Source organism: Ips typographus, linkage group LG8 (assembly GCF_016097725.1).
Source record: "Ips typographus isolate SLU linkage group LG8, UJ_Ityp_2.0, whole genome shotgun sequence".
In the NCBI taxonomy this organism is placed as follows: Eukaryota; Metazoa; Arthropoda; class Insecta; order Coleoptera; family Curculionidae; genus Ips; species Ips typographus.
Genome location: NC_138429.1, coordinates 1,208,544 through 1,228,421, shown reverse-complemented (window position 1 = coordinate 1,228,421; position 19,878 = coordinate 1,208,544). Strand labels below are relative to the sequence as shown.

The following is a 19,878-nucleotide window of genomic DNA, read 5'->3' as shown; positions in this document are numbered from 1 at the left end:
CTACTTTAACTATCTTTAAACACCCTGTATGGTACTATCGGTCAAGGCAGTTGACAGTTCAAAGCTACTGCCTTAATTAATTTATGTCGCATTTTTGGGATAAATCGATATTCCTTGAGTCACATTATGTTAATTGGGAAAAACGTCCCGAGATATTGACCTAAACAACACTTCCTTATCTTAAATTATTGATCAAATGGGGACTACTTTCTACCCTGTATAGTACAGTGGCGGTGCATTTAAGTCAATGATAGTCCAAACCGCATCAAAATCTGTCGTTTCGTTTAGAAATGGTAAAGTTTAATAAATGACCCAACAAAATCACTGTCCTGGTTAAGGTGGTGCGCATATTTATATAAATCTTTATTTTAGTTATATCAGGTCTTATCAACAAGATATGATTTATATTTTTATTGTTCATTCCCGCTAAACAAATTGTTTTGTAACAGTTTGTTGAAACAAGTGGAAATTTGGGCGAGACCTTGCAGAGCTAGAAAGTTAAACTCACAAAAGATCATGACACTTGAAAGAAACGGTTTTGAGGTGCAAAATGAGAAAGAAACCAAATTGTTTAGTGAAGCCGTTACTCTAACAGGTAACTGTATAAATAATTTTTCAGCACCAAACTGCATTTAATGACATAATTTTCAGGGTATGGAAAATACAACTTATTTGTAATTTTGGCTACTGGTGGATGTTTAATGTGCGTTATAATCGAATCGATGAACATGTCGTTCATAATACCGGCGGCTCAATGCGACCTAAACCTATCTCTTGAACAAAAGGGCCTTTTGGTGTCCATTACTTTCCTGGGCATCATTAGTACGTCACACTTTTGGGGCATAATGGCCGACATCAAGGGACGCAGAAACATTCTGATTTTCTGTTTAATCTCCAGCTCCTCGACCACTCTCGTTTGTTCTGTAGTCCCTTGGCCTTGGTTGTTTATATTGTTACGATTATTGAATGGGGCTCTGTACGTATTTACCATGTTAATTACCATGCGTTCACTGATTTCTTTCAGGCTTGGTGGAGCGTCTTCCATTATCTATCCCTTTGCTGGGGAGTTTCACGATAATCGTTACAGACCTAAAGTGATAACGTGGGTCAGTTCATTTGTCGCTGCTGGACAAATGTATATTCCAGGTAAATTAAATTTTCTAGCAAAGCAATCCTCACTATTTAAAATAACTACTTTCAAAAAGTTTGACCATATACAGAGAACCGTGTAACGGACAGAGAAACGTAGGTAATTGCATGCGCGGGAGAAAGACCGAAAACAAAAAAACAATATCAAGTAGGCCGTATTTCTAGCGCGCTGTTGCCAAACGCCGTAAGTAAGTTTGTCGAGGGTATTGAATACTTTGGCAATAGCGCGGTAAAAATATGGCCTACTTGATATTTTTTTCGGTTCGTGTCTTTCTCCCGCGCATGCAATTACCTACGTTTCTCTGTCCGTTACACGGTTTTCCTATAATCGCTTTTGGATTTACCACACCTGTATAGCAGTAGTACCAACCACTTTTTCCTAATGAGAGTTAGTCAAATCAATGTTTGATCTTGTGCTTACTACACTCTGTATTATAGGATTGGCTTGGGCGATTTTACCACACGACTGGAACTATTATTTGCCTGCAATTGATATCAACTTTCGACCATGGAGAATGTTGCTCATTGTTTATGCCTTACCCAGTATAGTAGTTGCCGCCATGTTATCCGTCCTACCTGAAAGGTTGTTGGAGAATAAAAACGCTAAAAGAGTTATATAACAAAGTCTTGCTTCTTGCAGTCCGAAATTTCTGTTGTCTCAAGGAAAACACGAGCACACCCTTAGAATTCTGACAAAAATGTTCGTTTCGAATACGGGAAGAAAAGCGCACGAATACCCAGTGTCTACAATAATAATGGACGAAGTGATAGTGCAGAGAACTACAGAACCGACGAATTTCCTGAAATTAATTTGGAACCAAACCGTTTACTTGTTTAAGCGGGAATACATTTTAAAAACCGCCCTAATCTGTTATTTACAGTTCGGGGTGTTCTTATCGTAAGTTTTGCACCTCTTTGATATAGCTTTGATTAAAACAAAATCTACAGAGCTTCAGCTTTGGGGTTATGGTTCCCGCAAATTTTAAACTCCCTGTCCAAGTACGCCCAACAATTTGGCAGTAGCGCAGTCAGTTTGTGTGGAAATGGTGTTAACAAAACCACGCAAATCCAACTTTATTACTTAAGAAATGAAGAGGTGTAAATAAATTACAAAAATTATACAGGGACTAATTAATATTGTATTTCAGACGCTTGATTGCGACGATTCAGTGGACACCACCGTTTTTGTGGTGGTTTTATCCATAGCAGCTGCAATAGGCCTCACTTATCTCCTAATTGGTGTTTTTATTAATAGGGTAGGCAAAAAAACACTTTTAATAGGTAAGTGCAGTACTTCCCCACCAAAAATAGGACTCAAACATTGACTTTAAGGTGGTGCGACGGTTACAGGGGTTTGTGGTCTAGTGGCTCAATACATATCGGGTTATGAAACCATTTTAGTAATGTGCGGAATTTACTTGTTAATCTCCGCGTTAATCGGAGTGGTAAACGCGTTGGCTGTGGATTTGTACCCCACAAATATTCGAGCAATGGCATTGGCTGTGTCTTTGATGTTTGGACGAATGGGTGCCTTGGTTGGTTCAAATCTAGTGGGAATTATCTTCTACAATTATTGCAACTACATTTTTGTGTTTTTTGCCGTTAATCATTTGAGTAAGTGTTCTACTTGAAGCAGTTTAACCGGATGATTGTTTGATTTTTGTAGTTCTAATTGTGGCTTCAATTTGTCTCCCTACCAAGACAGTACAAACCCAAAGAGATGCACAGTGAAGATAACTAAACTTTAATTCTATAGAAAATTAAATTAATACACTTTGGTGTTGCAAAAAATTTAGCTCTTTAAAGTTGAAATAAAATCACCACTAGCCAACATTTCCTTAACAATATCCAAACCACCTACCAAATCACCATTAACATACAACTGAGGGTAAGTGGGCCAATCTGAGTATGTTTTCAAACCTTGCCTAACCTCCTCATCTTGAAGAATATCAAAAGTCTCATAAGGAACGCTTTACAAACAAAAAAAAAAGCTGTATCTCATGCAAAACTAAATTAGATATCTACTCACCTGGTATTATTCAAAATTTCAATTATTTGTCTACTGAACCCACATCTGGGTGTGTTCCGGTCACCTTTCATAAACAGCATAACTTTGGACTGATTTATCAGGGTTTTCAATCGCTCATTTAAATCGCCGGCCTCCTTATTCAAATGCAACTTGACTTTTTCAGTGATTTTTGCTGCATCGGCCCCATCCACGCGTTCCACTTTTTCGCCCTGTTTGAACAGCAAAACAGTGGGAACCGCCTCGATGTTATATTTAATCGAAACTTCGTTCAAGTCTTCCGCGTTGCAAGTGAAAAACTTTACGTCTGCAAAACTCGACTGTCTGGCCAGGGTGTCTAATAACTCATTGACTTGGACGCATTGCTCTGCCCATTTTGCTTCGAAATGGATCACGGTCAAACCGGGTGATCTTAAGGAATAGAACATTAAAGTTAATTTTGTTCGAAAGGGGGTAAAACAGTCACTTGGGACACTTGGAAGAAACTTACTTTATTGTATCCTCAAATTCTGTTTGACTTTTTAATGGTGACGGCATGTTGACTGGAACTTAGGCAGAAATGTTGTTAATACACAAGAGCGTGGTTTAGACTAGTAAAAACCCGAGTTTTCCTCAAAAATTATTAGGGATTTTAAGTGATTTATTTTGTTAGGTTATGTTTGTAGCTGATTTGACGTTTTAATAAAAGATGAGAGGGCGCTAGTAGTCCAGTGACGTTGACGTTGACGTAGGGTCTGGTCTGAAGGTTTTCTAACCTCAATCCACCTCATTTGTATACAAAACAAAGTTAAAATAATGGAAACAAAAAATTATGAACGAGAGACAGCAAAGAAGCGAACGTGGAGCAGCGTAAACAAAGCAAAAAAAGAAGAACGAAAGAAATGGAGAGAAATTAATTTGGAAAAAAAGCTGGAGAAGCAAAAAGTGGCATCAAACAAGGTGGACCCAGTCTCCGTGACTCCCAAGGCTTTGTCCACCCTATCCATTGCCGTTCCAGCATCTATATTGGAGAATGCACAGAGCCCGGAACTAAGAACTTATTTGGCCGGTCAGATTGCGCGAGCTGCCTGTATTTTTCAAGTAAGTTCTTCCCCGAGTGGTTACATGCATTTTAGTTTTTGTTGTTGTTAGGCTGACGAAATTGTGGTTTTCGACGATTATTGCGACGAGTTTAGCGGGAAAAAAGCCAAATTTGATGGCGACGTCGAGGCTCGATACAGTTGCGTACAGTTGGGGAGGATTTTACAGTTTCTGGAATGTCCCCAGTATTTGCGTAAAAACTTTTTTCCAATCCACAAAGACCTGAAATACTGCGGACTGCTGAATCCTCTAAACGCTCCGCATCATTTGACTGCTAATGATAATTTTGTTTATCGGTAAATCTTTTGTATGAACGGCCGTTTTCTTTATGTTATTTCGGATCCAAAGGCGTTATGATTCAAAAGTCACGTGATTGCTTTCTCATGATGTCACGTGATTTTTAGATCGGAAGGCTTTTGGAGCCGAAATCGAAAGAATGCGGTTAAGGTAGCAGAGCAAATGTGACGTAATTTGACAGTTGATCAAAGTATGGTTTTACCCAAATTAGTTGATCGTGACGTCATACTCTCTCTCTGCGCTCTTTATGGAGTTGAAAAACTGTAGGTTATTTTTGTTATTTCAGCGAAGGTGTGGTTATGAATACTCCTGTAAAACCAGGCAAAGGTTCTGCAGTTAATGTAGGATTGCTCAAACCAGTTCGCGTAGACAAAGTGTTGACACCTGGTGAGTATGTGACGTCATACTTGATTGTTCTGTAACTGTTTTTTTAGGTTTACGATGTACTGTCAAACTGTTGGCGCCGTTGCCAAACTCGAAAAAACTGAACGGTGTAGTGGTTTCGCCCCAGTTGCCCAGAAGCGAAACGGGGATTTACTGGGGCTACACCGTTCGAATAGCCAACTCGTTGTCCAAGGTTTTTTCTCAGTGTCCTTACAAGGAAGGGTGAGTGAAATGGTCGTTGTATTATTGGTGGTTTAACCCCCATCATCTTAGGTACGACTTAACCATTGGAACTTCAGATAAAGGGACTCCAGTGGATGATTTCGTCTGTCCAAAATATAAGCATGTCCTTGTGGTTTTTGGGGGTTTGAAAGGCTTAGAAGCGGCCCTTGAAAATGACTCGGTGTTGGACGCGGACGACCCTAAACTTTTATTCGACAACTATCTAAACACCATGCCTGAACAGGTTTTTAGATTGATAAAATGATAATAACCTTCATTTTACAAGTGCTTATTATAATAGGGCTCTAAAACCATTCGTACGGAAGAAGCCATCTTAATTACAATGTCCGCGTTAAGATCCAAGTTAAATCCGGAATTTAAGAGTCAGACTTTTGACGCAAACGCTCTGGAGTACAAGACCGATTTCTCTACAAGTGCAGAAGAAAAACTAGACAGTGACAGTTTAAAAGAGACAAAAAAAGTGGACGATTTGAGTAGATTTGATTCAGATTAAATAAATAAACAATAATCACTGTTTACCATTTATTTCTTTATTTTTGTAGGTGTTGAAAACACCTAACAAAAATAATTTACATACAAAATATAAATTTTTTGGAATGTGTCATAGTGACAGTTTTATAGTTTTTGATTCAAATAAGTGCCTAAAACTAATATACTAATGTCCAGAAAAAATATACATACCTATACATATGTATGTGTCAATTTGGCAAAGCTTCAACAATCCAAAGGTCACAATAATACTGACGTTTCTTTAAATGCTCATCTGTCAATTTCTCAAATAACGGTAATAATTGTTATGGTCCTAGTTGGCTGTGGTTCTAGCATGAACGTAGGGCCGTTGATAAGTTCGTATACGGTTTGAAATGACAGCTGTCATATAATAATTGTTTGCAACGTTATCTAAGATTGCCATCCATAGGCGACCTGACCATAACAATTATTAAATACGCGTTATTTACGTAATCACCGTGTGATTGGTCAAAGCTGCTGCTTTTTTGACCAATCACACTCTAGCCACTTTACGCAAATGCTGCACGTATAGTTAGTTACTTCCAAAACCCAATTTAACACTAAACACTCAGGTAACAAAATTTTAAAAAACTAAACTAGATAAACTAATACATAACATAAAGTTCGGTATAAATAAGATAAAAAATTACAATAAGGAACATAATAAGTTGATATAAGATATTGTTTAAATTGTGACTTTCTTTGCGAATAGAGCTTTTATAACTGTGTTGTCGAATTGTATCAATTTCAAGCTATAAAGCAGTAAATTACACAAGGCGGTGCTGTTTTAAGCAATTTCGACTTTTAGACAGCCAAAGTAGTAAATTTGTTCATTTGTTCTTCCAGTTCCTTGACCCGTCGTTCGCTGTTCGACAATTGTTTGCGCAGTTTACGCATTTCTTCGCACTGAATCTGGTAGGCGACGCGCAACTGTTTTTTTTTGGTTAAAATGTTTAATGACTCAAAAAGCGCAACTTACCTCTTGCTCGGTAAGAATCGGATTCTTGCCGTTCACGTCCTTGAATATATCTTTGCGCTGTTGTAGCTGTTGGAATTTCGTGCTTTCGTTCGTTGAGGTTTTCTTGCTTTTTTCGTCTTGCGCATCTTTCGATCGGTAATCTAAACCGCAAATCGTTGTTAAGCTTAGTTTTCATAAGCGCGTTTTGCGGCTGACGTCACTTATTTCCTATTGGTAGAAGCTTTGAAAATGACAGCCGGCAAGAAGCTGAAAATGTTCAACTTCTTCCGTCTGTTTCTAGTGTTTTGACATTTTTGGATGACGCAGAGGGCAAAAGTTATATCTGAATTGTAAAAACACAGCAGCAATGAGGTAGGTTCCCTATGTTTATACAGGGTGGTCCAGTTTTAAGTGTCAATAATTCACCATTTGATAGCTAAATCAAAAAATAAGTTGACTTGCATTATGTCATTTTTCTGAAAAACGAAGGAAGATACAGTCCTCCAAATTTCCATTTAAAAAATCGTTTTATAGTTTAAAACTGAACATTCAAGACTTGTGAAAGTCCAAATTTGTACTGAATAGTCTAAAAACTTGCTTTTTACTATTAGGAATGGTCTTATGATTCGCTTTCTCAGACTGCCCTCCTGGTTGAGTGTCTGAAACTGGCATTCAAGAACTAAAAAAAGTCCGGAAATCAAGACAAAGATTGTATTGTGCATGAAACTCATTTTTTACTACTAAAAATAATATAAAAGTTGACTTTTAATGCTAGAACTGACTTTACTAGGACTAAAGAGAGTCCAAAAGTATATTTTCAAGACTTTAATTGGTGTACAACTCAATTTTCTGGACTGGACAACAAGTCTAGAAGTAAATTAAATTTTCGGACGATTTTATTTCTAAAAATTAGTTCTCAAGACTATTATTGTAGCATTTGGTATCAAAATTTTTTACTTTTATTACTGAAGAAACTTGACTTTTGGAAATAGTCTTAAACTCGATTTTTCAGTCTTAAAAAGCACTAAAAACAGTCTGAATTTCTTAGAGATGCTACAATTTATTGCACCTATGAGTGTAGAAGTCAATTTAATAGTGAAGAAGCTTGAAATAACATTTTCGAGACTATGGTCAGTGGACAAGCTGGCTTTTAGGCCTGATAAGTCAAAAACTTTGTAAAGATAGTCTTGAAACTCGATTTGAGGCACTGAAAACAGCCTTAAAACACTAAAAACAGTCTAGTTTATTAAGAAATACCCGAATTTTTAGCACTGAGGTGTCTAAAAGTCGATTAAATAGTGACAAAGCTTGGAATGCTATTTTAAGTCTATGAAGAATGTAAAACTTGTTTTTTAAGTTTGCTATGTCAATAACTTGGTGAAGATACTCTTGAAACCCGATTTTCCAAGCTGAAAGCAGTTCTGAAGCACTAAAAATAGTACAGAATTCGAAGAAAATGAAAAGCAAAGTAAAAAACACGAAAAGTTCGTTTGCAAGACAATTTTCATGAACCTAATGTCAATGTCCTGCATCTAATACTATTTTCCAGACTAAAATATTGAAATTTGTCTTCAAATTATGAAAACTTACTTCAAATGTAAATTTTAAGCTTCTGATGTCACTTTTCATTAGTTCAGTCACATTTTGGGGTTCAAGTCAATTTTTAAGGTTTAAATGTATGAATTTGTTGTAACAAGTTCTTGAAAAAGTAGTTTTTATGTCTACAAGTCAATTTTCAGTATTAAAGTCCCTCGATTTGCTTGAAAAGTCAATTTTCAAAACTAAAATCTTTCAGTTTGTCTGGAAACTATGAAAACTGGCTACAATAATATTTTTTAAACTTCTTAAGTGAATTTTCCGTTTCCAAGACAATTTTTAAGTTGGGTTGGGTTACACAGGGACTGTATTTTCCTTAGGAAGCACTTTTCAGGAAAATGACATAATGAATGTCAACTTATTTTTTGATTGGCTGTGAATTGGTGAATTATTGACATTAAAAACTGGACCACCCGGTATTCATATAAAATATACGTTAATATCTCAAATTCATTTCTAGTTTTCATGTGGCAATTGCCATGCAACTTTGAGAATAGAAGATATTTTCATTCATGCTTGTTTCCAAGCTGACAAGAATGAAGAATACACTTCTGCAAAACATGCTGAATTAGCCTCGGAATTAGCTGAATAGCAGAATGCCTATTTAAAACTGTAACAGTTAAGTTAAAAAACAAAACAGTAACAAATTGTGACAAATGACAATTAAAAATATCGTGTTTAGAGGCAACTACTGTGAACAGGGAAAAAAGTTGACCAATAGAAAATAAGTGACGTCAGACACAAAAACCGGACAGTTGATGACAGCTGTCAAAAAGATACCTGGCGTGGTTTCTGCAGACAGAAATTGAAACTTTTTCTTGTTGTTGTTGTCGCCAGCGGCTTCGATGATTCTTAATTTTGGTTTGATTGCATGGTCGATCGGTGATTCACCTGTCATATTTGCGTAACAACTCTCAGTATGGTAAATTTAGTTACTCACAAACTGACTGATTACCTGTTTTCATTGACATTAACACGGGTGAAGCATTGGCACCTTTAATCCACTGTTTGGCAGTGAGTGACGGAATTGGCGCTGCCGTTTCCGGATATAAATCGTCGTGGAAACGATCAGTTTTCCGCGGTACTATCATGCTAATCGGTTCGCACAGTCCTTTGGTCGCGTGTAACTTGTAGAAACGGTAAATTTCGCATTGGGCCGTATTTAATCCGCGTTTTGGCATTACTCCTAAACCCCTCTGCAGAACAACACGCTTAGCACTTTTTTTGAGTGTTTTCCCAGATTGTTTCGTACCTGAGGATTGCCAGACACGACCTGACTTAAATAGTGAATGTAGGGTGGATCGTTGGTTATTTCGTAGAACCGAATATTGCCGTCACCTTTGCCGGCTAGAAAGACAATATCGGTGTCCGGATCGTAGAAAGGAAAAACGATTCCGGACGAACTGTCGATAGTATCGGCAAACAGTGGCGCGGACAAATCGTTTTCGTCCCACACTGCATACCTGAAAAACTATTAATGTCCCAATTTTTCCAATTATTTAAGGATAAAACTACCTTCTATCAGAATGTCGCGAAAAGCCGGTAGTTAAAAGACGTCCCGTTGAACCTAAGTAAGCAACTTTGCTCGATTTTGGTCCTTCATGGCATATTCCTTCCTATAGTTGCAAAATAATAAGTAATTTATGTAGATTTTTACTAGAAAAGACTGGAAACACTATAAGGCATAATTTATTATTCAAAAATTTTCGACAGACTAAAAAGCTCGGTTTTCATGTATCCGGAATTATAACGGAGCTCACACTGTTTTTCTAACTGACTATACTCGATTTTTTAGTGTTTATTTAGACTATTGGATAGGAAATTTAATGAGGATTCCAAAAATGTGCTTAAAACTGTCATTTTCACACCACAAATGGGTTTTACAGGCGATTTTGTCCTTGACTGTCCTTTCAAACTGTGTTTCTGTTAGTTCAAACTTTGACACTGTTTTTCTCTCTGACTGTACTCAATTTGGTAGTGTTTTTTTAGGTTAGTAGATAGGAAATTTAATGAGGATTCCAAAAATGTGCTTAAAACTGTCATTTTCACACCACAAATGGGTTTTACAGGCGATTTTGTCCTTAACTGTTCTTTCAAACTATGTTTCTGTTAGTTCAAATTTTGACACTTTTTTCTAACTGACTATACTCGATTTTTTAGTGTTTATTTAGACTATTGGATAGGAAATTTAATGAGGATTCCAAAAATGTGCTTAAAACTGTCATTTTCACACCACAAATGGGTTTTACAGGCGATTTTGTCCTTGACTGTCCTTTCAAAGTGTGTTTCTGTTAGTTCAAACTTTGACACTGTTTTTCTCTCCAACTGTACTCAATTTGGTAGTGTTTTTTTAGGTTAGTATTTAGGACATTTAATGAGGATTCCAAAAATGTGCTTAAAACTGTCATTTTTACACCACAAATGGGTTTTACAGGCGATTTTGTCCTTGACTGTCCTTTCAAACTGTGTTTCTGTTAGTTTAAACTTTGGCACTGTTTTTCTCTCTGACTGTATTCAATTTGGTAGTGTTTTCTTAGGTTAGTAGATAGGAAATTTAATGAGGATTCCAAAAATGTGCTTAAAACTGTCATTTTCACACCACAAATGGGTTTTACAGGCGATTTTGTCCTTGACTGTCCTTTCAAAGTGTGTTTCTGTTAGTTCAAACTTTGACACTGTTTTTCTCTCCAACTGTACTCAATTTGGTAGTGTTTTTTTAGGTTAGTATTTAGGACATTTAATGAGGATTCCAAAAATGTGCTTAAAACTGTCATTTTTACACCACAAATGGGTTTTACAGGCGATTTTGTCCTTGACTGTCCTTTCAAACTGTGTTTCTGTTAGTTTAAACTTTGGCACTGTTTTTCTCTCTGACTGTATTCAATTTGGTAGTGTTTTTTTAGGTTAGTAGATAGGAAATTTAATGAGGATTCCAAAAATGTGCTTAAAACTGTCATTTTCACACCACAAATGGGTTTTACAGGCGATTTTGTCCTTAACTGTTCTTTCAAACTATGTTTCTGTTAGTTCAAATTTTGACACTTTTTTCTAACTGACTATACTCGATTTTTTAGTGTTTATTTAGACTATTGGATAGGAAATTTAATGAGGATTCCAAAAATGTGCTTAAAACTGTCATTTTCACACCACAAATGGGTTTTACAGGCGATTTTGTCCTTGACTGTCCTTTCAAAGTGTGTTTCTGTTAGTTCAAACTTTGACACTGTTTTTCTCTCCAACTGTACTCAATTTGGTAGTGTTTTTTTAGGTTAGTATTTAGGACATTTAATGAGGATTCCAAAAATGTGCTTAAAACTGTCATTTTTACACCACAAATGGGTTTTACAGGCGATTTTGTCCTTGACTGTCCTTTCAAACTGTGTTTCTGTTAGTTTAAACTTTGGCACTGTTTTTCTCTCTGACTGTATTCAATTTGGTAGTGTTTTCTTAGGTTAGTAGATAGGAAATTTAATGAGGATTCTAAAAATGTGCTTAAGACTGTCATTTTCTCACTCCAAGTGAGTTTAACAGACGATTTTGTCGCTGACTGTGTTTTCAAACTTTGGCAGCACTTTTCTCCCTGACTGTACCGAATTTAGTGATATTTTTTGAGGCTATTGGATAGGAAATTTAATAAGGATTCCAAAAATGTGCTTAAAACTGTCATTTTCACACCACAAATGGGTTTTACAGGCGATTTTGTCCTTTACAAACTGTGTTTCTAGCAGTTCAAATTTTGACACTGTTTTTCTAACTGACTGTACTCAATTTGGTAGTGTTTTTTTAGACTATCGGATAGGAAATTTAATAAGGATTCCAAAAATGTGCTTAAAACTGTCATTTTCACACTACAAGTGAGTTTAACAGACGATTTTGTCGCTGACTGTGTTTTCAAACTTTAGCAGCACTTTTCTCCCTGACTGTAGCGAATTTAGTGATATTTTGTTAGGCTATTGGATAGGAAATTTAATAAGGATTCCAAAAATGTGCTTAAAACTGTCATTTTCTCATTCCAAGTGGGTTTTACAGGCGATTTTGTCTCTGACTGTCCTTTCAAACTGTGTTTCTGGCAGTTCAAACTTTGATACTGTTTTTCTAACTGACTATACTCGATTTTTTAGTGTTTTTTTAGGTTAGTAGATAGGAAACTTAATAAGGATTCCAAAAATGTGGTTAAAACTGTTATTTTCTCACTCCAAGTGAGTTTAACAGACGAATTTGTCGCTGACTGTTTTTTCAAACTGTGTTTCTGCCAGTTCAAACTTTGGCAGCACTTTTCTCCCTGACTGTACCGAATTTTGTGATTTTTTTTTTAGGTTATTGGATAAGAAATTTAATGAGGATTCCAAAAATGTGCTTAAAACTGTCATTTTCTCACTCCAAGTGAGTTTAACAGACGATTTTGTCGCTGACTGTCTTTTCAAACTGTGTTTCTGGCAGTTCAAACTTTGACAGCGCTTTTCTCTCAGACTTTTGTTTTCTGTCCCTGTCATGAATGTCATGATTACGACGTTTACGCGCGGAAAATATCAAAATATGCAATCCGGTCCGGATAGACGGACAGAACGCTGATTGGCTGAACGATTTTCCGCTGTCCGCATTCCACGAATGTTCCGGATTCATGTGAACCAAGCTTAACTGACAGTGACATTTTTTTGACACTTACCGACTTGACGATTCCGGTTCTAGGTTCAATGACGCGCAATCGTTTGTCTTTGCACGTGGTGGCTAACAGACTACCGTCCCGATTCAGAGACATGGAATGGATCGCATCTGGATGACAATCGATGACGTTGATCGCCTCCCCCGTTTCTATGTTCCAAATAAAAATCTAAAAAAAAAACTTTAGGAGGAAATTTTAAAAACAAATTTAACAAAAACTCACTAAATGATCAAAACCAGCACTGAAAAGTACGTTTTCGGCAGTGGGATGCCATTCGATGTAGGTGACTCGACGTTTGTGGCCTTGCAATTCAATCAACCACTGGTTCAAGTGAATGGCGAGGCCATCATCAGGAATGTGCCATAATTTAACCTGTAAAATTGTTTATTTTTAAAAAAAAACCTAACCACAAACAGTCAAACTGACAGTGCAGTCATTGGAGCAGGAAGCGATAACGTTATCGTTGAATGGATTCCATTTTATGTCCAGAATGGGTCCAGCGTGTCCGGTCACTTTACTGGCGTTAAAGTCCAGTCGGCCGGTCTACAAAAATTTTTTTTTTAAATTTCTAGTAATTTACTACGTAAATACTTACTCGATTTAAAGGTACGACGATAAAAGCGCCTCCGCCGGCCACCTCGGTAACTACCGCCAGAAACTTTGGATTTACAGCGCAAAACTGAGAATCGTGAGCGTTCTTAGTAATTTGAATATTGTCGTAGCATTTGTCCCGTTTGGCCGGTTCCGGATAGACATGCCGAAATTTGGAGTTTCGCACCCCTTTAAATAGTACCTGGAAAAAAAAGTGAGTGTAGGCAACCCTAATGTACACTGGTGACGTCGTTTGACAGTTAAAGCTTTGTTTATCTAGCAAATGACGTCATCGCGGATGCCCCTACTGAAAACTTACCTGACTGTTTGTCATATTTAGTTTCAGGGCAATTCCTGTTGAGTTCTATCTTAAGCTAGACTGAAAATAATTTCATGCAAAAAGCGGAAACCTCAGCCATTCAAAATAAGACAGCCTGAAAATAATGTAAAAACAAAATTAACAAAAAAACTGAAAACTACCATTACAAGCTTTAAATTAAATAATAAATCACTAAACTAATATCTTAATAGTTATTTTTCTGTGGACTGTAGGTTATAATAAACATTTATTATCCTAAAATGTTTGAAAAAATTGTCAGTTGTATAACCAACAGGGCAAACCAAAAGGATGAAACTATACTATAAGCATATTTGATTGCCTATAATAAAATCCTTCATTAAAGAAAAACCATTAAAAAATCATGCATAAATGGGACTCATTTAACGATTTTCCTACACTTCATACAAAAAGGCTGTTAATACATGGCCAAGGGAAAAGAAAATAATTAATAAACTTACCCGTTTTAAAGGTTTGGTACAGGACCTGTTGTCTATAGTACTTATTTGTGGAGTACACTCCTTCTGGGGGTTTGAGATCATAATAACTACTCAGTAGCCTTTAGCAAACCCCTTTTCACTAGTAAACTGATAAAAACACACTCTCTCTTAAGCTCAGTGTCTTAAGCACGTGGGCACTCCACAAATTGCGGCCTTAAGTTTTTAAGCACATAGATTATGGTTTAGAACAGAGAGGAAAGTATGTTTTTGAAAAATTCACAAATTTCTGGGGAAAAACACTCTTATGTTAATGAACCACACCAACACCAAACACGATTGACGTAAATCAGCTGTTTTGGTACAGTGTTGCCAGACGGCATCAATTAAGTACAGTGCAGTGTATTACAATTTACTAGTTAAACTTAACAAAAACTAGCATTAGTAAGCTAAACTAACTGGACACAGTTCTCAAAATTAATGTTACATGAATAAAAAAACCTCCATGATGTTGCATCCGGGCGCCATCAATTTTTGATAAATGACAGATGGCCGCATGGTTGCCAGATTGTGATTGGGAACGCCTTATTTAACAATTTATAAAAAAAATTGTTAACGGATCTACCCAATTTTCAGTTGCGTTATTATAAAATTTTACCAGTTTTTCAAACAGTAATATTGTAAACATTCATTAATTCCCATAAATTTGCCAAGTTTAATTAAAATTATTATTGCTTTTCTGTTAGAATACTAGTGACCTGGTTTAAATTGTTGAATGTTAAAAATGCACAACAGTGACATAGATTAGCGATTTATTTGCATTATTATCACTCTACAAATCGTTTATTTTATATGCTTGACAGTGCAGATTTATAAAAGCTGTCAGGTAAGCTGTGCGTTATTCTAATTAAACGGTTTTGAGTGTTTTATCAACACTTCAATAATAATTGGCTAATTTATTCGCCTACAGAATCACAAAATGCGTCACTGTAATCCTGATGGGTTTCCTGTCCTTTTCTAGGACGTCCGCGCCGATTCATGAGGAAAATCCAGTTCGATAACGCGTTCCGGTCCCCGTTGAAACTCATTTTTCTCTTGGAAAACAGCTGTTTCCATATCCATTAAATTTCCACCATAAAATGGAAAAGTTTTTAAAGTTTTCGGTGTTTGTGGCAATTTTCTTCAACTGCAACTGTTTTGAGTTCAAACACCACGACAACCAAGAGTTATTCAACGTTTTAAGGTTTGTCTTTAGCTGCACTTTTTGAGTGAAACTTATGTTGATTATAATAGGGATGTAACCATCAAATGCAGAAACATATCAAGGGTGTACGCTCTAAACGAGCCTTCAGTGTTAGGAACGCCTCTTTATTTGATTGAATTCTCTACCAAACCAGGTCGACATGAAATTTGTAAGTTTTTTCTGTTCGGTGGCTTTAAAACTAATTTAAATTTTAATATAGTAAAACCGGAGTTTAAGTACATCGCAAATATGCACGGAAACGAGGTTTTGGGTAGGGAACTATTACTGAAACTGGCTGATTTCATTTGCGACGAATACCTAAAAGGCAATCCTGAAATAACCGGATTGGTGGAGAATACCAGGATTCATTTGATGCCATCCATGAATCCTGACGGTTGGCAATTGGCTACTGATACGGTACGGTAAGCTACCTTTTTTGACCAATCACAAACGTTCCACACATACAGGGTGGAAAAGACTATTTAACCGGAAGAACCAACAACAACTCGGTGGATCTGAACAGAAACTTTCCCGATTTGGACCGTATTGTGTTTGACAACGAAAAGGACAACGTGGATCGAAACAATCACTTACTGGAACAAGTTACCAGATTGAATGACCCTGTAAGGTTTAAATTAATTTTTAAATAATTTTAACTGTGATTTATGCGTGTCCAGTTGCAACCGGAAACCAGAGCCGTAATCAGGCTTATAATGCAAATTCCATTCGTGCTTAGTGCCAATTTGCACGGCGGAGATTTGGTCGCTAATTATCCTTTTGACGAAAGCAGAACTGGCAGTCAAACCGATGAATACACTGCCACTCCTGATGATGACACTTTTAGGTATTATATTCTAGACACCCTGTATAGCATTACTAAACTGGCAAATCAAGACAATTAGCTTTGTCCTATTCAACCAACCATCCGGACATGGCTCAGGTTCATAGGAAAGGGTGCGGGAATAGCGAAAATCAGTTTGCCAAACAGGGAGGGATTACCAATGGAGCCCAATGGTACAGTTTACAAGGAGGTATAATTAACAGCAGTCTTGAATCGTGTGTGTACAATTTAATTCCATCCAGGTATGCAGGATTTCAATTATTTGTCCAGCAACGACTTTGAACTAACGCTAGAATTGGGGTGCGACAAATATCCAACGGCTGAAGAGTTGGAAAGCGAATGGAAACGTAATCAGAAAAGTTTAGTCAATTTTATGTGGCAGGTTAGATGATTTTTTTTGTAAAAAAAAGAGTTTTAACGATTTTTTTTGAGTGTAGACTCACATTGGGATTAAAGGTTTAGTTTACGACGTGCAGACTAAACGACCTGTCAGTAACGCCGTAATACACGTGACTAACATGACAGGTGGACATACGTCGGAAATTAAACACGATATCACATCTGGTAATCGTAGAATAAACTATTTTTACATCAAGAGGAGGAAAAAATTTATTTTAGTGTATGGAGGAGATTACTATAGGCTGCTCACTCCAGGCACCTATAAAGTGACAGCTTACAAAGAAGGCTACCTGCCCCACAGCAAACTGGTGACAGTAATTAATCCGCCCTATACCGAAGCTCAAAGGGTGGACTTTCCCTTAAAACCATTAACGGTAAACTAAACAGTTTCTATTACACTTGAACGTTCAGAAATACAACTGAATATTAATTAAACCTAGTTTTCAGCCTCCTAAACACCACAAACACAAGTATGTACTGTTTTTTTTTTTGGTGGTGGGAAAACAGAGCGTTTTTGACGTCACAATGACGTAATTTGACAGTTAAATTATGCTTTTACTAAATTACGAATGCGGCCAATGTAAAGTATAAATAAACTGATTTGCAGGCTGCCCCACCCTATATCGAACCGGACAATTTCGTCGACGACCAATACGCCGCCCGGAATCGGGATTGGGCGGCCTGGGCGGAAGAAAGAGAACCGATTTTAGAACCGATCGCCATAGCTTAAATCCAGTGTCTTGAATTTAATTAGTAGAAGCACCAATCAGTAATAAATCACCTTAGAAATGTATATTAGTACTAGTTTATTGTTATGCAAGTCATATCTGGAAATATACTAAGAAGTGTTTAGTTAAAACAATATCAATCATGCTTCCGTTTTTCCGAGTAGTATTTGCTGAAAGAAGAAGAAGAACTCCTGCTGCTCTTGCTGGACTTTTTGTCTTCATTCCTAGCAAAAGTTTCAAAAAAAAAGTTAAACTAAATTAACAAACTTATTAAAAATAGTTTACTTGGAAGAATGACTTGGAGAGGCGCTACTACCAGATTTAGATCCGCTGGAAGTTTTGCTGCTGCTGCTCGACTTATATTTATCACTAAAATACCAGTTAATACACTCATCCAACTAAGTTTGTTAGTTAACTAACCTGGAGGATTTATGGTGTCTGTGACTGTCTGATTTGGAACTTTTATGATCTTTTTCTGATGATTTCAACTTTTTGGTACTAAAAAGACTACAGTAGCCAAGGAGAAAAAGAACACCCTTTACCTTACCTGACCCCTTTGCAAGTGGAACAAATCCAACTGTCCATCATGTCCTCTTCACTGACAGCGGGTTTATGACACTCCTGATGGTAGAGGGCGTGGCAGTCTTTGCACTCTACCAACCTGTTTCTGGCTCCGATATCCATTTTATTACACACCACACAACTGAGATCGTCCTTGAATAAGTCCAGTTCCAAATCGTTATCAGAGTCATTACCTATAAGTAGACCTGAAAATACATTTTAGCACTGCCTTTTTACTGGTCGAACCTGCCTTTATCATCATAAGTGCTGACCACACTAGGTTCGTCGCTTTCTCTAGAAGGAAGTTGACTTTGGAAAAAGTCAGTGTAGTCCCTGACCGCGCCGGTCTTTTGGAGGATCGCGTCCTCCAGGATGTACTGCAAAGGCACTGGATCGCCCTTTCTCAATTTGCGGCTCTCGTAAAGGAAGCCAATGCATTTAATGAGATGCGGATCCAAATCAGTGTTTACAGACATGTTGCCTTATTATTAAAGTGTTTGGTTTAAAATAAGCAATAATGATTGTAAACAAACCAATTTGAGGTTATGTCTTTGATGTGCTGGCAAATGTCAGATTGTTATTATTTTCAACAGCGTTGCCAAATTTACGTTTACTCACAAAAAAAATTATGTTGAGTAACTTTGCGGATACTAATTTTAGTTGTAAAATTAGCTTCATTATGTCTGTTATTAGCCGAACCTAAAATTTCATAGTAAAACAAACACAAACAGAATTTGTGGCCACAAAAAAAAAATCAATGACACAACAACACCCACCTTGGATAGGTCATGTAAAGCCACAATTTTTAATTCAATTTATTATACGTTTTAGGAGCGATTGACAAAGTTTGCAGGCCAAAAAAACCATAGAAAAAGTCAATAATGAAAGTTTTTATTGCTCAACTTTCCCAAATTGAGGTCTATATCCAATAAAAGCTGTCGGCGACAATCTGGACCGCTCATTTGTCGCTTTTTGCGGTTTTCCTCGTCTGATACTTTCCGATGGGTCAGAGACTGACCGATTGAATCGCTTTTTCGAAATAAAATCGGCCCACGCTAAATTATTACATTAAATCTCTTTGGAAAATGAATTTCTAGAATTTGGTATGCATAACAAGTGGAAAGAAAAAACAAAAAAAAAGCTTGAGGTTGGCAATATACAATTTTCCTATTGAAATCGAAGCCAGAGCTTTCAGCGGTCTAGCTTTTATTATTAGCTGCTACTCTTATACCGGAACAGCGGAAGTTCCGCTTCATACGGGAAACTTCGTTACGCAACCAACGTAAAGTACGATATAGACCTGAAAATAATGTCTTTTTGCGATTTTTTCTCGTAAAAAGAAAACCAGCGCCATTTCATGAAATATGAAGTTTGTCAATCGACCGTCGAGGCTTTTGTCTAAATTGTTAACAACTAGGCACAGCCAAGCTCATCTCCGCCTCTTTTGTCCGACCTCATTAAACATTCACCGGTTCTTTTCGGTTCGAAAATGAAGTTTTCACCGGTTACCTCTCTTGTGTATATCTACGTCATCCAGATAAACTTTCAGAGTTAAAAATAGACGCCTGGATATGTTTCTTTTAAAAGAAACAAAAGTACATACGGAAACTACTAGGAATTCCGTATAGTTTTGGTAAATAAGCCGGATTTTGGATTAAATTGTGGTGGTTAATTAGAAAATTTTGAATACAAATACTAATACACTATTCGAGTGACTTCAGTGGGAAAAAAGCCCTAAATTCAAGTTAATATCGGATGCGACATGAAAGGGACGAAAATAAATCACCCAATGCGAGATAAATGCCCTTCGAAAATACATGGCGCAAGCGTTATCC

The 19,878-nt window shown here is 36.9% G+C and overlaps 6 protein-coding genes across 9 annotated transcripts; 3 read left to right on the top strand and 3 right to left on the bottom strand.

The window, feature by feature from the left end:
• Positions 1 to 431: 431 nt before the first annotated feature.
• Positions 432 to 2,980, top strand: LOC145733230 (synaptic vesicle glycoprotein 2B-like). Its single transcript, XM_081985965.1, has 9 exons — positions 432 to 595; positions 652 to 976; positions 1,025 to 1,146; positions 1,588 to 1,732; positions 1,790 to 2,047; positions 2,098 to 2,245; positions 2,298 to 2,430; positions 2,482 to 2,763; positions 2,816 to 2,980. Exons 1-9 carry the CDS (start codon positions 517 to 519, stop codon positions 2,878 to 2,880), a joined length of 1,557 nt encoding a protein of 518 aa, XP_081842091.1. The 5' UTR covers positions 432 to 516; the 3' UTR covers positions 2,881 to 2,980.
• Grx3 (Glutaredoxin 3) lies at positions 2,878 to 3,859 on the bottom strand. Its single transcript, XM_081986025.1, has 3 exons — positions 3,666 to 3,859; positions 3,179 to 3,586; positions 2,878 to 3,119 (listed from the first exon to the last, which is right to left on the bottom strand). Exons 1-3 carry the CDS (start codon positions 3,710 to 3,712, stop codon positions 2,942 to 2,944), a joined length of 633 nt encoding a protein of 210 aa, XP_081842151.1. The 5' UTR covers positions 3,713 to 3,859; the 3' UTR covers positions 2,878 to 2,941.
• A 9-nt stretch (positions 3,860 to 3,868) lies between these two features.
• Positions 3,869 to 5,695, top strand: LOC145733247 (28S rRNA (uridine-N(3))-methyltransferase). The gene is made up of 6 exons (XM_081986002.1): positions 3,869 to 4,255; positions 4,307 to 4,551; positions 4,839 to 4,939; positions 4,987 to 5,158; positions 5,210 to 5,402; positions 5,460 to 5,695. Exons 1-6 carry the CDS (start codon positions 3,971 to 3,973, stop codon positions 5,670 to 5,672), a joined length of 1,209 nt encoding a protein of 402 aa, XP_081842128.1. The 5' UTR covers positions 3,869 to 3,970; the 3' UTR covers positions 5,673 to 5,695.
• On the bottom strand, positions 5,688 to 14,756 carry LOC145733228 (coronin-2B-like). Of its 2 annotated transcripts, XM_081985960.1 has the most exons (12): positions 14,296 to 14,752; positions 13,817 to 13,931; positions 13,502 to 13,699; positions 13,333 to 13,449; positions 13,129 to 13,278; positions 12,910 to 13,074; positions 9,759 to 9,859; positions 9,496 to 9,706; positions 9,199 to 9,439; positions 9,024 to 9,134; positions 6,669 to 6,808; positions 5,688 to 6,619 (listed from the first exon to the last, which is right to left on the bottom strand). In XM_081985960.1, the coding sequence occupies exons 2-12, from the start codon at positions 13,829 to 13,831 to the stop codon at positions 6,494 to 6,496; spliced, it is 1,575 nt and encodes a 524-aa protein (XP_081842086.1). In that variant the 5' UTR covers positions 13,832 to 13,931; positions 14,296 to 14,752; the 3' UTR covers positions 5,688 to 6,493. The 2 variants fall into 2 exon arrangements, with proteins under 2 accessions (XP_081842086.1, XP_081842085.1); XM_081985959.1 differs by lacking the exon at positions 13,817 to 13,931 and having other exon boundaries at positions 14,296 to 14,756.
• Positions 14,757 to 15,223: 467 nt separating this feature from the next.
• On the top strand, positions 15,224 to 17,616 carry LOC145733233 (carboxypeptidase E-like). 2 transcript variants are annotated; one of them, XM_081985973.1, is made up of 11 exons: positions 15,224 to 15,514; positions 15,565 to 15,683; positions 15,735 to 15,931; positions 15,982 to 16,137; positions 16,192 to 16,358; positions 16,409 to 16,545; positions 16,598 to 16,737; positions 16,793 to 16,919; positions 16,974 to 17,128; positions 17,202 to 17,224; positions 17,362 to 17,616. In XM_081985973.1, the coding sequence occupies exons 1-11, from the start codon at positions 15,411 to 15,413 to the stop codon at positions 17,462 to 17,464; spliced, it is 1,428 nt and encodes a 475-aa protein (XP_081842099.1). In that variant the 5' UTR covers positions 15,224 to 15,410; the 3' UTR covers positions 17,465 to 17,616. The 2 variants fall into 2 exon arrangements, with proteins under 2 accessions (XP_081842099.1, XP_081842100.1); XM_081985974.1 differs by lacking the exon at positions 17,202 to 17,224 and having other exon boundaries at positions 15,227 to 15,514.
• LOC145733259 (uncharacterized) lies at positions 17,544 to 18,611 on the bottom strand. Of its 2 annotated transcripts, none has more exons than XM_081986022.1 (5): positions 18,294 to 18,611; positions 18,030 to 18,237; positions 17,903 to 17,980; positions 17,768 to 17,851; positions 17,544 to 17,706 (listed from the first exon to the last, which is right to left on the bottom strand). In XM_081986022.1, exons 1-5 carry the CDS (start codon positions 18,517 to 18,519, stop codon positions 17,619 to 17,621), a joined length of 684 nt encoding a protein of 227 aa, XP_081842148.1. In that variant the 5' UTR covers positions 18,520 to 18,611; the 3' UTR covers positions 17,544 to 17,618. The 2 variants fall into 2 exon arrangements, with proteins under 2 accessions (XP_081842148.1, XP_081842147.1); XM_081986021.1 differs by having other exon boundaries at positions 18,030 to 18,249; positions 18,294 to 18,609.
• Between the last annotated feature and the right edge of the window lie 1,267 nt (positions 18,612 to 19,878).

Coding starts and splice junctions, on each gene's coding strand:
- LOC145733230 (XM_081985965.1), top strand. CDS start 517: ATGACACTTGAAAGAAACGGTTTTGAGGTGCAAAATGAGAAAGAAACC. Junction 596..651: donor TGAAGCCGTTACTCTAACAG/GTAACTGTATAA, acceptor CATAATTTTCAG/GGTATGGAAAATACAACTTA. Junction 1,733..1,789: donor TTATCCGTCCTACCTGAAAG/GTTGTTGGAGAA, acceptor TGCTTCTTGCAG/TCCGAAATTTCTGTTGTCTC.
- Grx3 (XM_081986025.1), bottom strand. CDS start 3,712: ATGCCGTCACCATTAAAAAGTCAAACAGAATTTGAGGATACAATAAA. Junction 3,587..3,665: donor GAATTTGAGGATACAATAAA/GTAAGTTTCTTC, acceptor CTATTCCTTAAG/ATCACCCGGTTTGACCGTGA. Junction 3,120..3,178: donor GAAATTTTGAATAATACCAG/GTGAGTAGATAT, acceptor TTGTTTGTAAAG/CGTTCCTTATGAGACTTTTG.
- LOC145733247 (XM_081986002.1), top strand. CDS start 3,971: ATGGAAACAAAAAATTATGAACGAGAGACAGCAAAGAAGCGAACGTGG. Junction 5,159..5,209: donor CAGTGTCCTTACAAGGAAGG/GTGAGTGAAATG, acceptor CCATCATCTTAG/GTACGACTTAACCATTGGAA. Junction 5,403..5,459: donor TAAACACCATGCCTGAACAG/GTTTTTAGATTG, acceptor TTATTATAATAG/GGCTCTAAAACCATTCGTAC.
- LOC145733228 (XM_081985959.1), bottom strand. CDS start 14,376: ATGATCTCAAACCCCCAGAAGGAGTGTACTCCACAAATAAGTACTATA. Junction 9,440..9,495: donor TCGTGTCTGGCAATCCTCAG/GTACGAAACAAT, acceptor GTTGTTCTGCAG/AGGGGTTTAGGAGTAATGCC. Junction 9,135..9,198: donor GTTAATGTCAATGAAAACAG/GTAATCAGTCAG, acceptor CAAATATGACAG/GTGAATCACCGATCGACCAT.
- LOC145733233 (XM_081985973.1), top strand. CDS start 15,411: ATGGAAAAGTTTTTAAAGTTTTCGGTGTTTGTGGCAATTTTCTTCAAC. Junction 15,515..15,564: donor GAGTTATTCAACGTTTTAAG/GTTTGTCTTTAG, acceptor TGATTATAATAG/GGATGTAACCATCAAATGCA. Junction 16,138..16,191: donor TTACCAGATTGAATGACCCT/GTAAGGTTTAAA, acceptor ATGCGTGTCCAG/TTGCAACCGGAAACCAGAGC.
- LOC145733259 (XM_081986021.1), bottom strand. CDS start 18,519: ATGTCTGTAAACACTGATTTGGATCCGCATCTCATTAAATGCATTGGC. Junction 18,250..18,293: donor CAGCACTTATGATGATAAAG/GCAGGTTCGACC, acceptor ATGTATTTTCAG/GTCTACTTATAGGTAATGAC. Junction 17,852..17,902: donor AGACACCATAAATCCTCCAG/GTTAGTTAACTA, acceptor CTGGTATTTTAG/TGATAAATATAAGTCGAGCA.